The following is an 18,179-nucleotide window of genomic DNA, read 5'->3' as shown; positions in this document are numbered from 1 at the left end:
TTTGGGTTTCTGGGGTCAAGGTCAAGGTCATTGTTACTAAAAATAGGGTTAGGGTTAGGTTAGGGTTAGGGTTTAGGGTTAGGGTTAGGGTTGTGCTTTAAAGTGGTGCACTGTGATTCAGTATACTTTTTTATTCTTATGAAAAGTGTTGAAAACCTGGTTTCGTGGCATTGCCGCGTTTCTTGTAATGAAAATGCTTCATAGAAATAAGATTAAATATACAAAAGAAATAATGGAAGCATATTGCTGTTTCGATTAAAAAATGATGGTATCTTAAGCAAGTATTTTCATAAAGGCATATGCTAGAATTCCTGTATATGAGATTGGTAAATTTTTTATTTCAGTATGCAATAAAAGTCATAGGTCATCGGTATTTAAAGAGTTATCTGCCCTAAATAATGTTATTTTTGAGGAAATTAATCCTTTAATTTTCTTGAACAATGAAATACATGAAGTTTCAAAAAAAACCTTGAAGTTAGTACATATATTATGACTCATAAAGACAGTGACATTTAGATATAATATTTAATAAAGATCTAGTAATATACAGCAAAAATGCTTTTATAACTAAAATTAATTTTTTTGAATAAAAATATCACAGTTCACAATATTTGAAATGGAGTTCATTATTAATCACATAGGAAAACAAAGAACCATCTTTCAGTTCTTTAATGTCTTTGGGGGCATTAACAGATCATTTGGGTTTTCTTCTGTTGCTCCAAAATTTGTGACAGCAGTCTAATTCTGCTCTTGCATTACAGACCTCAAATCATCATCAGTAAATGCACTGTATGAAAACCTTTAAAATTAAATTATAACAATTCCCTTTTAAAATTCAGCAGTTGTTCACTGCATTTTATTGTATCTTTAGATGATTATATAATGGTAGGACATCTGTCCTTTGCCCAGAGTTAGTTAACATTTATGTCCGCATTCATACATCATCTCGTCCACATTTCACAGTATTCAACAACATATTTAGGCCACCCAAAATCTCAGCCCCAAGTTCGGTAATAATCTATATCAGACCATTTTTTTAAGAGTTAATGGGGCCCCGATAGGTAAACATTGATTTATTTCATTTCCCATGTACACAATAGTACTTTCATATGTTTTTCCAATCTTAATAATATTCATACAACATATGTATGAAACCTTTAAATTTTTTTGCTAAGTTTGATTACAAGCAAATCAGATCTATGGGTCTAGAGTTACAGGCCATTGATAGACAGAGATTGCTATATTTCACCCACTGGATAATTCTTATCCTATTATCATTAAATTTGTCAGAATATTTGTGTATCAAAATTATTACTAGTAAATCATAACAAGAGCTGTCGGATGACATCGCGCTTGACTATTCGAAGCATTGATTGAAGAATGGGGTCAAAATATTACAACAGATTATCAGACAAAAGAAAAAAATAGATTAGACAAACCATGTTTCTTTATTTGTGGATTTCGATAAGTCTTGCACTGAATGGCAATGTGTGACCATGATGGTTATGAAGTGTTCAAAGTTTCAAACAGTTTAAACAAAATATGGGATGGTATTGAAAATTTAAGTAAATTCCAAGTCCATAAAGGGAAATAATTCAGCCAATATAGTTGTGAGAATTATGTACTCTTTCCTACAGATGGAAATCATGATGATAAACAAGTGTTCAAAGCTTAAAAGCCATATGTCAAATAATTTTGACAAAACATGGACTTGTACGAAAACAAAACCAATTTTCAAGTCCAAAAAGGACCATAATTCAGCCAAAGTAGATGACAGAGTTATGTACTCTTACCTACAGATTGAGACTATAATACTGAACAAGTGATAAAACTTTCAAAGCCATATGTCAAACACTTTATACAAACTATGAACTGGTACGAAAAACTTAACCAAGATTTCTAAGTCAAAAGGGGCCATAATTCAGCCAAAATCCTTGATGGAGTTATGTTCTCTTGCCTATAACTGGACATTGTGATGGAAAACAAGTATTGCAAGTTTCAAAGCTTTATCTCAAAAGACTTTGTCAAAATCTGGACTGATACGAAAAACATAACCAAGATTTCTAAGTCGAAAGGGGCCATAATTCAGCCAAAATCCTTGGTGGAGTTATGTTCTCTTGCCCATAACTGGACATGGTAAAGGTAAAACAAATGTTGAAAAATTTCAAGTTTATCTCAAAAGACTTTATCAAAATATGAACTGGGTACGAAAACCCTTAACCATGATTTTCAGTCAAAAGGGCCATATTCAGCCATAATCCTTGATGGGGTTATGTTCTTGCCCATTAAATGGACATGGTTTAGGCAAAACAAGTGTTGAAAGTTTCAAAGCTTTATCTCTAAAGACTTTGTCATAATGTGGACTGGTACGAAAAACTTAACCAAGGCGTGACGCCGACGCCGTGGTGAGTAGGATAGTTCTACTTATTCTTCGAATAGACGAGCTAAAAATCTAAAGTCTGAATGTTTGTCTTGAGGAATTTTAGGTAAAATTTGAAACTGGGTCTTAAAGACTACTCAAGTTTAATGTGTATCTGATAGACTCACCTCTGCCACTGTGGCTTCTGTCAACCACTGGTTGTAAACTGATCTCCACTTGATTTCTGGAATTAAATTTCATTGAACATTAATACACAAAGTCCTTTATGTATGACCTGTATAATTTTCATTAATTAAAACATTCATTAAAGAACTCCCAATGTATGTGTCTGAAACTTTGTTTAGTTGTATTCTATCATGAGTGTTGGCATTTTGTCGCCATGGTGGAACTTAGTATCGGGGTTAGGGGAGGGTGAAATGTTTACATTTACTTTTGATAATAAGAAAAAAGTTTTAAAATCTTTTTGTCTGAATTACTAGACTCTGAACTTAGATATTTGGTACAAGGCATTGTTCAAAGGCCAACTACCAAGTTTCTACAAGAGCAGTTTTTCCATAAGAAAGTTACACACTACTTTTATATGGCAACACAATTTACGTTAGTGTTTGCGGGCAGTCTGCTTCAAAGACATTTTGTACTGGTGGGTAGTCTGCTTCCAACAAGTCTTGTATTGGTGGGTTGTATGCTCTGTATTCTGACGTTGGCAACACACTAGTGGCTGGAAAGGAATAATGGATTCCATACTATGTAATAAAATACATTTTTTTTCATTTTCAATAAACCTGCATAATAGGTAGAAAAATAATTTTCTTAACACTAACAACACAGAGAATTTGATGTCTTGTATTATATTTTATCTGAATATATGTAAGAGAGAAAGATCACATTTCATTGTCTTAGCATTGACATTGTTGACCTAGGATGTTTTTACTTACAATATTTAAAATTGTACATTTTAGGCCTTTAATAATTGAAAAAAAAAAAACAGCTCTGCCAAAGCTGCAATAAAAGGTACTCACCAGAGTTAACAGGTTTAGTACTGGAATTGATCCCACTGCTTAGTTTGAAAGTGTCCACTCCACAAAACCCTCCAATTGCAGATTCTCCAACTATCTGAACCATCTACAATATGTATAGTATAATATTAAATTTTTAAAACAAGAAAGCCTAATTAGCCTTTCCCAGTTATCCTAAATAACAATTATATTGGCCAATTTTTCATTTTCAGTCAGGGTGCATAAAACTACTAGACTGACTATTATGAATCTATGGCACGCCATAGCTGCCCCATTCCAGTGTGTTTGAATTTGATTCTGAACTCTGATGTGCTTGAGTTTATTAGTTATAAATGTAGACTTGTGATATACTGGTAGTTATTATTATTATTATACCAGATTTATATAGTTGCGATCCTTTAACATGCAAATTTAACATAAATTGTTTTGTGGACGATTCTGTTTGTTATGTACACTTATCAGTTTGTGGTATATAAACGAAGTGGTTGTAATATAATATTGTGTCTCCCACCCCAGAATGGTGTGGGAGACATATTGATTTACTCCTGTCTGTGTGTCTGTCTGTCACAAAGCTTGTCTGTACTCCACGTCGAACATTTCTCATCCAGTCTTAAACAAACTTGAATGAAATGTGTTTGTCTATAAGTCCTTGGTCAAGTTTGATAGCTAGCCAAATAGGTCTAGGCACTTCGGAATTATGGCCCTTGAATTACCGAAAGGCAGCCTTTTTACTATTGTCGGCTCTCTGTGTCGAACAATTTTCATCAGATATTCACCAAACTTTAACAAATTGTGTTTGTCAGTAAGTCCTAGGCCAGGATCAATAACTAGCCAAATCGGCAAGAAACTTTGGAATTATGGCCTTTGAATACCTGGAAGGCAGTCTTTTTACTCTTGTCCGTGCTCTAGGTTGAACATTTCTAATTGATCTTTATCAACTTTAACAAAAAGTTTTTGACCCTAACTCCTAGGCCAAGATCGATAAAATGCCATATCGCCTGAGGCACTTAGAATTATGGCCCATGCGTTACCCAAAAACAGCCTTTTTTACTCTGACTCACTAATTAATGATAAGACAGTTGTGGGAGACATGCGTTGATTTTTTTCGAACAGCCTTTTTACTCTGACTCACTAATTAGATGATAAGACAGTTGTGGGAGACATGCGCTGTTTTTTTTTTCGAAAAAGCAACGCTTTGATTTTTGTTATTTACATTTACGTATGCAATATTGAAATGTCATAGCCTCTCATGACTTACAAATTTTCATAGTGGGTCTAATTTTCCATAGCTGCAAATTGGTTTGCTTACATTTCTTAATTTTATGCATTTGTCTAGATAAGACTGTTTTGAATCATAGAGTCAACTAACTTGAAAATTAAAAGTTTAGAAAACATTGTAAATGTGTTGTTTGCGTTTTCCTTTTAAAAATGTATTCAACACGTGAACATAGAGAGTCTATTGAGGTACTCACTGGTACTGTTTCGCAATTACGCCATGCAGGATGAAATTTGATAAAGTATATTACAAATGTGTCCGAGTATATTGAAAACTAGGTCACTAGGTAAATAAAAGAAAATGCTTGTTACACTCAAGAGCTAGTGATTTGGTTCAGTCTTATGAAAATTTGAATATTCTCATGAATTTAATATACTAGGTAAATTGTGTTTATACTGATAAGGTGTGATACTCAGGAGAGCGACTAGGGGCCCTCTTTGCCCTCTTGCTAATTCATTTTATGCATTGTAAAGACTTATTTATTCACCTTATCTTCCCAATCCTCCAACATGGGGGGGTCCACCACTGTTGTTGCTGCCATCTGCCTCCCCTCCTTTCTTTCTTTTAACATCTGTCTTGATATCCGACAGTTTTTTCTTGCACTCTTCATTGTTCTTATGCAAGTTCCTTGTGCATTGAACCTGAAAGCATGATTTAGTTTTATATAGCGCGCTCAATTTTTAACAGATAAAAGTTTTTATGAATAAAAACGGCAATATATAGATACAGTTGAACATGTTTGTAAAACACTACACGCGGGGCTCTCCGTGGCCGAATGGTTAAGGTCGCTGACTTCAAATCACTTGCCCCTCGTCGATGTCGGTTTGAGCCTCACTCGAGGCGTTGAATTCTCCATGTGAGGAAGCCATCCAGCTGGGTTACGGGAAGGTCGGTGGTTCTACCAATGTGCCCGCTCGTGATGAAATAATGCACAGGGGTGGGGGGCACCTGGGTCTTCCTCTTTCCCTTAAAGCTGGAAAGTCGCCATATGACCTATTATTGTGTCGGTGCGACGTAAGTCCAATAAAAAAAAATAAAAAAAACACTGCACGCGGAACAGCAAACGTTTGTCTTTGTTTATAGGTGTTCATTCTTAGTAGGTTAAATATGATAATATTCTTAAGGGAGATAAATAAAAATGATGGTCTTTGCAGACAGGTTTGTAAAAGTGATCATTATTCTCATGGCCCCGGGTCTGGGTCCATGGTTTAAAAGGGGTACGTCATTGATCTGTAATCTCTAAAACCCTCACTGATAAAGGATTGCAGGTTTGAGCCCCGCTAACGACCACTATAAATTCCGTGAGAAAGATGCAAGTTGCTTAGAACCTGATAATAAGCGTATTATACAGTTATATAGAGGATATTACCGAGTGTCTTCTCATATTGAATTTTTTAAAACGAGTCCTATAAAATAAAAACCGAGGCACTGAAGAGCAATTTATCAATTTTATTAACGAGTTAAATAAACTCAATGTGTACATTCGCAAATGTAATATTCTTTTTATCACATGATAGCTTTTTCCAGTAGAAAAATAACAAAAAAACTGTCAAAGCTTTATTACACTAATATTTATCAATTTTAGCTCTTATGCAGGCTTTTCTTTCATCATTCTGGCTTAATTATAAATCTGTATCATTCCTGTTCTTTACCGTCTTGTATTATAAGGAACATGTAATTATATGCGTCATTGAAAAAAGAAGCTATTGCGAATAATACCCAAATTTAGCCACTCTAGACATACACTGTCGGGGTAATAATTTCTCCTTAATCATTGAATACATTTTTGTTTTCTTCGCTCGTGCGGCTGGAGTAATCCAATGGGACCGCCGTGTCCGTGTGGTTAAGAGCGTTGGCTTCAAATCACTTTCCCTCTTCAAATTGGGTTCGACATCACTCAGGGCGTTGAATTCTCGACGTGAGGTTTGCAATCCGGATGGTCGGTGGTTCTACCTAGATGCCCGCTCGTGATGAAAAAAATGCACGGGGGGGCACGGGGGTCTTCCGCAACCATCAAAGCTGGAAAGTCGTTAATTTAAGTCAGTTCGGGGTTAAACCCAACATCATAATCATTTGGAGCCGAAAACAAAAACAAATTGGAGCCGGGTTTATATCATCATGTTACCTTAATAGTTACCGTAACATATATATTTGAGCCGTGTCATAAGAAAATCAACATAGTGGGTTTGCGACCAGCATGGATCCAGACCAGCCTACACATCCGCGCAGTCTAGTCAGAATCCATGCTGCTCGCTAACGGTTTCTTAAATTGCAGTAGGCTTTAAAAGCGAACAGCGGGATCCTGACCAGACTGCGCAGATGCTGGGCGCAAACCCACTATGTTGATTTTCTCATGGCGGGCTCATTCATGTTTTTTTAAGTACATGTATTTCTGATGTAGAGATAGTTAACACAAGTCACATGCCAATTATGATACTTCTATGAAAAAACCGGAAAAAATGGTAATTAACAATCGATCTCCGTGGATTCATCAAAGACTGTGCAAGATACAGGTAATCTAATTAGCATGTGTTCGTTCAGTCCGGAAAAAAACAATAGACACGTTAAACTTGCCCCGGTTAGGCCTACGGACATACACCCTGTGAAATTTAAAAGCATAATCCAGACTACAAAATTCGACAGGAATGTACTATATAAAGCAAGCATTGTTTCAAAAAGTAAAAATATGAAGTGTAATGAAATTCTCCGTCAGTACTGCTGATTGTGTATATACTAGGTAGTGTTCCTTTGTGCACCTCGTATAATTTGCAAACTGTACTACAGTATGGCCATAGTACTCTTACGTCATTTCTATCATACGTCACAAATTTCTGTCGGAGAAAAAAAATCTATTGCATGCACATCCGGGACGCGAAAGTTGGATATTGTTTACTGAAACTGATGATTGTTAAAAAAAACTGGATATGTGGCGGACTTTAAATACATCTGTAAGATGCTAAAATACAGGCTATCTTTGAACCTCGCTTTGAAATGGTGTTAAATTTAACAAATCACCGTTTCAGTGCATGGTGCGATTGGTGCTCAATGTCATCGATGCTTGAAAGAGCTTGTTGATTTACAACTTAGTAATCGAGTAGGCCTATTGCTAGGCCTGTAGAGTAACTGAAAACCTGGGAAAAACTTTTGAGTTATTACAGCTTTAATAGGTAAAATGTAAGTCAGTTTAGATTACCCTTTTAAGTTACATGGCCATTGTTGGTTTTTTGTTGTTTTTCAGATCAGATCTATCTAGTACAAAATTATGTCCACTCGTGCATTCGCATGTAAACTAGATCTAAATGAGTTCTGAATTGTTCCCGAAAATTCACAGGAAATTTCCAGTAGCTCTATTAGTCTACTCAAATTTTAGAGAGCAAACTCAAAAGGCGTAAAGAAATTACAAGAGAGACTGCCGTTGAAAGTAGATTTTTCTATAAATTAGCCCTGTTATAATACAGTTATGCGAATCTGCTGGAAGCACATTTCCAGAAACACTTTTTCCACCCAGCTTTAAGGAGAATTTTAATGGACCATATTTACGCACCAACACAGTATCGTTTATAATACTGGAATTTTAACCAGAAATAAATAAGCGACATGAAGATGCAAGAAAAAGGCATAGAGATTCACCTGTCCTCAATTTCTCGCCAGCATCTCTCTTTGTCGACGGCGCGCAATTTCGGGCCAAGGCGGCCGTCGACAATACTTGCTCTTTCAAAATATGCCGACTTTAGAGCCTCTCCCTCTGCTCTGGTCCAGTTTTCCTTCCTCTTTTTAATGGAACGTCAGCCATCATTCGTGCAGACGATTCGGTGATAGTTTTGCGGGAAAATCGCGTCATTTCAATAAACGTAAAAATACCTTCAACTGAAGAGTTACGCACATTTTATGCGCACGTACGTTGTATAAGTTACGTACTTTTTAGTAAAATCCTACGTTTTAGAGAAAAAGTTTCCGGAAATATTTTTACGCAATAACGTGGAGTTTTACTAAAACGTTCGTAACTTATACAACGTACGTGCGCATAAAATGTGCGTAACTCTTCAGTTGAAGGTATTTTTACGTTTATTGAAATGACGCGATTTTCCCGCAAAACTATCACCGAATCGTCTGCACGAATGATGGCTGACGTTCCATTAAAAAAGAGGAAGGAAAACTGGACCAGAGCAGAGGGAGAGGCTCTAAAGTCGGCATATTTTGAAAGAGCAAGTATTGTCGACGGCCGCCTTGGTCCGAAATTGCGCGCCGTCGACAAAGAGAGATGCTGGCGAGAAATTGAGGACAGGTGAATCTCTATGCCTTTTTCTTGCATCTTCATGTCGCTTATTTATTCTCTGGTTAAAATTCCAGTATTATAAACGATACTGTGTTGGTGCGTAAATATGGTCCATTAAAATTCTCCTTAAAGCTGGGTGAAAAGTGTTTCTGGAAATGTGCTTCCAGCAGATTCGCATACTGTATTATAACATGGCTAATTTATAGAAGAATCTACTTTCAACGGCAGTCTCTCATTGTAATTTCTTTACGCCATTTGAGTTTGCTCTCTAAATTTGAAGTAGACTAATAGAGCTACTGGAAATTTCCTGTGAATTTTATCGGGAACAATTCAGAACTCATTTAGATCTAGTTTACATGCGAATGCACGAGTGGACAGTAATTTTGTACTAGATAGATCTGATCTGAAAAACAACAACAAACAAACAATGGCCATGTAACTTAAAAATGTAGATCTAAACTGACTTACATTTTACCTATTAAAGCTGTAATAACTCAAAAGTTCTTCCAGGTTTTCAGTAGCTCTACAGGCCTAGCAATAGGCCTACTCGATTACTAAGTTGTAAATCAACAAGCTCTTTCAAGCATCGATGACATTGAGGCACCAATCGCACCATGCACTTGAAACGGTGATTTGTTCAATTTAACACCATTTCAAAGCGCATGGTTCAAAGATAGCCTGTATTTTAGCATCCTTACAGATGTATTTCAAGTCCGCCACATATCCAGTTTCTTTAACAATCATCAGTTTTCAGTAAACAATATCCACCATATCGCGTCCCGGATGTGCATGCAATAGAATTTTTTTTCTCCGACAGAAATTTGTGACGTATGATAGAAATGACGTAAGAGTACTATGGCCATACTGTAGTACAGTTTGCAAAATTATACGAGGTGCACAAAGGAACACTACCTAGTATATACACAATCAGCAGTACTGACGGAGAATTTCATTACACTTCATATTTTACTTTTTGAAACAATGCTTGCTTTATATAGTACATTCCTGTCGAAGTTGTAGTCTGGATTATGCTTTTAAATTTCACAGGGTGTATGTCCGTAGGCCTAACCGTGGCAAGTGTTACGTGTCTATTGTTTTCTTCCGGACTGAACGAACACATGCTAATTAGATCTACTGTATCTTGCACAGTCTTTTGATGAAATCCACGGAGATCGATTGTTAATTACCATTTTGTCCGGTGTTCATAGAAGTATCATAATTGGCATGTGACTTGTGTTAACTATCTCTACATCAGTATACATGTACTTAAAAAAACATGAAATGAGCCGCGCCATGAGAAAATCAACATAGTGGGTTTGCGACCAGCATCTGCGCAGTCTGGTCAGGATCCCTGCTGTTCGCTTTTAAAGCCTACTGCAATTTAAGAAACCGTTAGCGAGCAGCATGGATTCTGACTAGACTGCGCGGATGTGTAGGCTTGTCTGGATCCATGCTGGTCGCAAACCCACTATGTTGATTTTCTTATGACACGGCTCAAATATATATGTTACGGTAACTATTAAGGTAACATGATGATATAAATCCGGCTCCAATTTGTTTTTGTTTTCGGCTCCAAATGATTATGATGTTGGGTTTAACGCCGAACTGACATAATTAACGACTTTCCAGCTTTGATGGTTGCGGAAGACCCCCGTGCCCCTCCGTGCATTGTTTCATCACGAGCGGGCATCTAGGTAGAACCACCGACCATCCGGATTGCTACCTCACGTCGAGAATTCAACGCCCTGAGTGAGTGTCGAACCCAATTTGAAGAGGGGCAAGTGATTTGAAGCCAACGCTCTTAACCACACGGACACGGCGGTCCCATTGGATTACTCCAGCCGCACGAGCGAAGAAAACAATAATGTATTCAATGATTAAGGAGAAATATTACACCGACAGTGTATGTCTAGAGTGGCTAAAGTTGTATTATTCGGCAATAGCTTCTTTTTTCAATGATCGCATATAATTACATGTTCCTTATAATACAAGACGGTAAAGAACAGGAATGATACAGATTTATAATTAAGCCAGAATGATGAAAGAAAAGCCTGCATAAGAGCTAATATTGATAAATATTAGTGTAATAAAGCTTTGACAGTTTTTTTGTTATTTTTCTACTGGAAAAAGCTATCATGTGATAAAAAGAATATTACATTTGCGAATGTACACATTGAGTTTATTTAACTCGTTGAATAAAATTGATAAATTGCTCTTCAGTGCCTCGGATTTTACTTTTATAGGACTCGTTTAATAAATTCAATATGAGAAGACACTCGTGTAATATCCTCTATATAACTGTATAATACGCTTATTATCAGGTTCTAAGCAACTTGCATCTTTCTCACGGAATTTATAGTGGTCGTTAGCGGGGCTCAAACCTGCAATCCTTTATCAGTGAGGGTTTTAGAGATTACAGATCAATGACTGTATCCCTTAAACCATGGACCCAGACCCAGGCCATGAGAATAATGATCACTATTACAAAACCTGTCTGCAAAGACCATCATTTTTATTTATCTCCCTTAAGAATATTATCATATTTAACCTACTAAGAATGAACACCTATAAACAAAGACAAACGTTTGCTGTTTCCGCGTGCAGTGTTTATTTTATTTTTTTTTATTGGACTTACGTCGCACCGACACAATAATAGGTCATATGGCGACTTTCCAGCTTTAATGGTAGAGGAAGACCCCAGGTGCTCCCACCCCTGTGCATTATTTCATCACGAGCGGGCACATTGGTAGAACCACCGACCTTCCGTAAGCCAGCTGGATGGCTTCCTCACATGGAGAATTCAACGCCTCGAGTGAGGCTCAAACCGACATCGACGAGGGGCAAGTGATTTGAAGTCAGCGACCTTAACCATTCGGCCACGGAGGCCCCGCGTGTAGTGTTTACAAACATGTTCAACTGTATCTATATATTGCCGTTTTTATTCATAACAACTTTTATCTGTTAAAATTGAGCGCGCTATATAAAACTAAATCATGCTTTCAGTGTCAATGCACAAGGAACTTGCATAAGAACAATGGAAGAGTGCAAGAAAAAACTGTCGGATATCAAGACAGATGTTAAAAAGAAAGAAAGGAGGAGGAGGCAGATGGCAGCAACAACAGGTGGTGGACCCCCTCCCATGTTGGAGGATTGGGAAGATAAGGTGAATAAATAAGTCTTTACAATGCATAAAATGAATAAGCAAGAGGGCAAAGATGGCCCTAGGTCGCTCTCCTGAGTATCACACCATATCAGTATAAACACAATTTACCTAGTATATTGAATTCATGAGAATATTCAAATTTTCATAAAGACTGAACCAAATCACGTAGCTCTTGAGTGTAACAAGCATTTTCTTTTATTTTACCTAGTGACCTAGTTTTCAATATAACTCGGACACATTTGTAATATGCTTTATCAAATTTCATCCTGCATGGCGTAATTGGCGAAACAGTACCAGTGAGTACCTCAATAAACTCTCTATGTTCACAGTGTTGAATACATTTTTAAAAGGAAAACGCAACAACACATTTACAATGTTTTCTAAACTTTTAATTTTCAAGTTAGTTGACTCTACTGATTCAAAACAGTCTTATCTAGACAAATGCATAAAATTAAGAAATGTAAGCAAACCAATGCAGCTATGGAAAATTAGACCCACTATGAAAATTTGTAAGTTCATGAGAGGCTATGACATTTCAATATTGCATACGTAAATGTAAATAACAAAAATCTAGCGTTGCTTTTTCGAAAAAAAAAACAGCGCATGTCTCCCACAACTGTCTTATCATCTAATTAGTGAGTCAGAGTAAAAAGGCTGTTCGAAAAAAATCAACGCATGTCTCCCACAACTGTCTTATCATCTAATTAGTGAGTCAGAGTAAAAAGGCTGTTTTTGGGTAACGCATGGGCCATAATTCTAAAGTGCCTCAGGCGATATGGCTAGTTATCGATCTTGGCCTAGGAGTTATGGTCAAAAACATTTTGTTCAAGTTTGATGAAGATCAGATTAGAAATGTTCAACCTAGAGCACGGACAAGAGTAAAAAGACTGCCTTCCAGGTATTCAAAGGCCATAATTCCAAAGTTTCTTGCCGATTTGGCTAGTTATTGATCTTGGCCTAGGACTTACTGACAAACACAATTTGTTAAAGTTGGTGAATATCTTGAAAAATTGTTCGACACAGAGAGCCGACAATAGTAAAAAGGCTGCCTTTCGTAATTCAAGGCCATAATTCCGAAGTTTTTTCTAACACTGTTGATGCTAGAATGGTGTTAGAATCGAAATGATAAGTTCCCAAGTGTGATTTATCGTAGAATAACCCGAGTTTTTCGTTCTTATACGAAACAATATATCACTCAGGCCTACGGACTTTGCGATATATTCTTAAGGTATCGCCTACAGTGGCGGCCATTTGGCTCAAAATTTTACATGCAAATTTTCATAAAAATAAAAGATGATTAAGTGGTAACAATAAAGTCAATAAATTTGTCATAATTATGTTTTAAATATCTATGTGAACATATGCAAGTAAAAGGATGTGCATTTCACTACCTGTATTATGCCTTTATTCGATATTTTTCTATGACAAAATTTTGCAATTTTACGTGCAGTCAAACTCAATATATATTCAATACATTTCAAAGATAATTACAGCCAGTTGTAAAGCAGACTGTGAAGAATAAAGTCTTCAGAAATTATTTTGAAATTTTACCTGATTACTGAATTATACACAAAAATCCCAAACACCTACACCATCAATTTATCCAAGTTGTGTTATCTGTTCACACATAATTTACATGTATATAAACAAGTGATATTATAGGATGATGTATAGGTTTACTCACTCTATGTCGTAAGTTAATCAATTATTCACTAATTTCATGTTCCTAACTACAAAAACAACAAACAAAAATATAGGATACAGGTCTTAGTTTTTGACAGCATTCCAATGTACAAAAAATACGAATATATTTGTCTAGCAAATGTCAGACGGTACGATGTTGTGCGATGTGTTGATGATCGACCAGTAGAAGCTGGGTAAATGTGGTTATCTTTATCTTTGTACACCACTCAGCCTGAAAACATACTATCAAAATTTAAGGCAAACATACAATCAGATGTACATGAAAATCTAAACTGTAAAAATGTGCTTTCTATTAGGTCCCGAATGAACCAAATGTAATAACTTGAACTCGTCTTATCTAGAATAGTTAAACAGCATATAAGATGACAATTCTGGTCTCTCTCAGCTTCGTTGAATAACCACAAAATAAGAAAAAATGTGCAGTGTGTAAAACATAACATTCTTTCAAGGTCAAATCAAAATTAAAATGAAAACTAACTCAAAAGAGGATAACGGCAATTTCCATTTGATAATGAAAGAATAACATTGCATCGGAAAGAACAGCATAAAATATATTGATATAGAATTAAATGCGTACATGTGAATGTTACTTTTCTAAATGTAGATACCTGGCATAAAGAATTCAAATGTTCTCATATAATGTTAAATGTATATCTGCCTTTAAAGTTATAGTAATACATGAATACTCAACAGTAATAATTATCAAGGAACTGTTCATGTCTAAAGACACTTGAAATATAAGGTACGTAACTGTGAACCTTATTTTCTATCAGAACATAAAGGAGACATAATGTCTGGCCTGAGGAATCTCTCTAGAACTAAAAGATTACTCTTGTTTAAATCACAGTCAAAAAGTCAAAACTGCCTTTGATATTCGAATACAGCTACAAGCCATCAGCAATAACTATTAAGAAACTTGAAATGTCTGCAAGGGTGGGTGGCAGGGAATAAACAAATAATCAAAATACTTGTTATGCTGTCAAATATTCAACCTCGAGTGAAGAATATCAATTAACAATCACTTATATAGTGCACTGAAAACATGAGAAAATCGTGAATTGCAAGCAGAAAACGCGGTAAAATAACTACCGGGAACTGGAGACAAAATAGTTAGCAGACGATGAAAAACGTGAATAATTTCATTTACCTGGCTACCTGTGGTCAGTAATGCATGTACAAACAACATTTTAAATTAAATTTACACGGGGTTGTCTTTTTGTGTCTAATGCAATAACCAGGAACAATTTCGACAAAAATCCATAAGAGTTTGCAGTATACATATTGTACTATGAAATTAACTAAATTTTGTCTTTGTAATATTTTTTTTTATATTGGAGTTTGACTGCACATAAAATTTCAATATTTTGGGGTAAACTTTCGGTCTAAACGAGACTCTAACATTTTACAAATGGCATATGTACTATAAATCATCATATGCTTCTTATGTTGATGATAATTTGACCAGCTGTTAAGGCTTTAGTGCAAGTTTCAAGAGAAAAATACTCGGCCTGAAAATATGAACTGGTACTGAGTTGTGACTGTGGCGATGCCTTAAGCATAAGAACTTAAAACTCGGGTTATTCTACAATAAACCATGTTTGGGAACTTATTATTTCTTAATAAGTAGACTTTGAAATATTCGTACACATGCACCATCTCATAAACACTTCTTTAATGTATGTTCTCTGAAATTAACAAATAATTGGCTCAACTGAGACACCATACTTTAAAGTAAATTCAGTTTATTCACCACGAGGTTCAAAATGCACGGGAGTCTCGCGATAGTATATGCCTCTAATTTCACATGGTTGAAGTGTAAACAAATAGTTAAAATTGCTTCGTTTTATTTCTCACGGAAAAGATCGGACGGTTTTTGATCATCCCCAACTTTGAGCGTGAAATATACGAGAACCGCAACTCCTGTCGGTATTGATTTTTTGCCTTGTGCGCCGTTGTAGTTGTTTCCCTTTACACCAAATTATCGATAAACCTGCTGTTTGGCATATATAGGTAAACTCGGCTCTGAGCAACGCGTCTTGGTTAGATATGATAAGTATTGAAGTATGAAAATTAAAGCAGAATATAACACATCTTTAAGCTACTGTAATTAATTGTATTTCATGGACTTTGCTAGATACCGACATTGTTCCATGAGTTATAAATAATTATATATCAAACAATAAGTAAAATGTATGATTTTACGGTAAAAATACTTGTTCATCATGCGTACGTAATGTGTATTTTCTGCCATGTATATGCTGGGTGAAGTTTTAAGTTTCGTTGAATGCATGGGCCGATAATATAAAAATAAAAAATGCCACTTTTTAGTGGTAAAGGATAAAGCATCACACAAAATAATTCCTTTTCTTTCAATTCCCTTTTGAAAGCTTTCCCCTTTTTGCTGTCAAGCGTAGTGTTGTAAAATTATGTTCTCGTGTTATTTTATTTTATTTTTTTTTATATTTTTTTTTTCAAATTTATCGCCCTGAAAATTTCGATTTTGACAATTACTGCATATTGACTGTAAATGTTTTACGCGTGATGTTTTATGGACCTTTGCGAATACACCGGATGGAGACAAGCTAAACACCCCAGGCTACGTTAATTACCCCCAAAATATGTCTGTAATAAAAACCATCAACTGAGACATAAAGAAGAGATGTTCTGTCATATATATCTTCTTATAGCTTAAACGATAAAACAAGATATTTATTTATTAAATTATCTAACGGCAAATTGATCACAGATGTACTTTTTTTTACTAATTATACTTTTTTTGCATACAATTTTAGATGGATGTAGAAAATTATAAAAGAAATTTAGGTGACAGTTAAACAGTTTGTTTCAGAATAGTTTCGAACAGCTGGACAACACAACCTAAACTGAATTAAACGCATATATAAATTTTGGCAATTTCTAGTGTTATGTGTGTTTTTAAATGCCTAGATCCACTACTATATAAGTTCAACATTTCATTTCAGTCATCTTTGTGCACATTTATATTATATATACATTTGTTAAAAACACATTTTATAATTGTCTAAAACATATACTATCTTACATTTTATAATTAACCTAAAATAACTATTTGCTATTAAAAATTATTGTATTACAATAAAACTTCACTGTTTCACAATATTCGCACTAAGACCATAAAACAATTGCGAAGAGGTGTCCGCCACGATAATCTAATCTAAACCCCCCGTCTTATCTGCTGCTTATCAGCGATTATGTAATAGCAGCTAATTGATGGGCAATTTTGCACAACAGGGGTCCCCATCGGACCATGAAGATTTGTGGAGTAGGAATTAATTTTCCTTTATGGAATGTTGAAAATTAATATAGTTATAAAAATGTCTTTGTTTTCATAAAAAATATCTGCCAATATCATGATAATGAAACAGGTCATATACCGGTGAAAGTGGTTACTGTATTTGATAAATATATACTTGTTTTTCTTTTAAACTTGAATAATAAGTTTCGTAAAGTGCACCTTTTTTCATCTTCTACTGAAATGCATGCACGGGTAAATAATTCAACTTATCACCACAGTTAACATGACCATCATTCTTTAATTTGTAATTTATACTTTTACGTTCACGCAGTGATCAGTGAATGTAAAGAAGCCATGGTTGTATGTAATATTTTAGGCACATATATATCAAAATTTTCGCGAAATGTTTCAATTATAAAACAGTTTATAGTAATATACCGGCACACAGTTTGTAAAGCAGTTACATAGAATTAATTCTAATTGCCTTTTTAAATTAATTTAATGCGGACTTTTTAAGAAAAAAAATCCAATTAAAGATATGACTTAAAGTTTGCCAATTCAAAAAATTTTACCTTTAATCATAATATACCAATTAATGTCATTTTATAATGTCATTTATGCCAAATAAAGTACATGTTATTTATATATGTTATAATAAATACATGTAAATGAATAAATAAATAAATCGCTCAAACAGATATGCAACACATTGATAAGCATTGCCTTGTGTCGTCGTACCGTCAAGTAAATATTTGTGAAAAGCGTGCTCAAGATTGCGATTACTTCAATTTCAAATTAAAATGGAAGCAATTTGTCATTACTCAATTTTAAAATAAAAAATACCCAGACAATGTTCAGACAATGGAGAATACTTCACGAGGTTATAAAATAATGTCATTTTGATAGAAAATGTTTTTATAGCCTTTTAAAACCCAACATAACCGATCTTTTCAAAAATTTTATATACAAATACATAGAAACCATAGTCATCAACTTCAAACAAAAATGGAAGCAATAAGTTTTTGTATCACATCGATAAAAAATATATTGAAATAAAGGGCAACAAATGAAGATTACTTCACGAGGTTAT

The 18,179-nt window shown here is 35.1% G+C and overlaps 2 protein-coding genes across 2 annotated transcripts; one reads left to right on the top strand and one right to left on the bottom strand.

The window, feature by feature from the left end:
• Nucleotides 1–273: 273 nt before the first annotated feature.
• LOC128546824 (uncharacterized) lies at nucleotides 274–5,282 on the bottom strand. The gene is made up of 5 exons (XM_053518196.1): nucleotides 5,160–5,282; nucleotides 3,400–3,502; nucleotides 2,978–3,098; nucleotides 2,548–2,603; nucleotides 274–311 (listed from the first exon to the last, which is right to left on the bottom strand). Exons 1-5 carry the CDS (start codon nucleotides 5,280–5,282, stop codon nucleotides 274–276), a joined length of 441 nt encoding a protein of 146 aa, XP_053374171.1.
• A 3,403-nt stretch (nucleotides 5,283–8,685) lies between these two features.
• On the top strand, nucleotides 8,686–12,123 carry LOC123523257 (uncharacterized). Its single transcript, XM_053518195.1, has 2 exons — nucleotides 8,686–8,957; nucleotides 11,952–12,123. The coding sequence occupies exons 1-2, from the start codon at nucleotides 8,746–8,748 to the stop codon at nucleotides 12,121–12,123; spliced, it is 384 nt and encodes a 127-aa protein (XP_053374170.1). The 5' UTR covers nucleotides 8,686–8,745.
• The last annotated feature ends 6,056 nt before the right edge of the window (nucleotides 12,124–18,179 follow it).

Source organism: Mercenaria mercenaria, chromosome 11, assembly GCF_021730395.1.
Source record: "Mercenaria mercenaria strain notata chromosome 11, MADL_Memer_1, whole genome shotgun sequence".
NCBI classification, from domain to species: domain Eukaryota; kingdom Metazoa; phylum Mollusca; class Bivalvia; order Venerida; family Veneridae; genus Mercenaria; species Mercenaria mercenaria.
The sequence above is the reverse complement of the archived record's forward strand: the minus strand, read 5'-3'. Positions and strand labels throughout refer to the sequence as shown.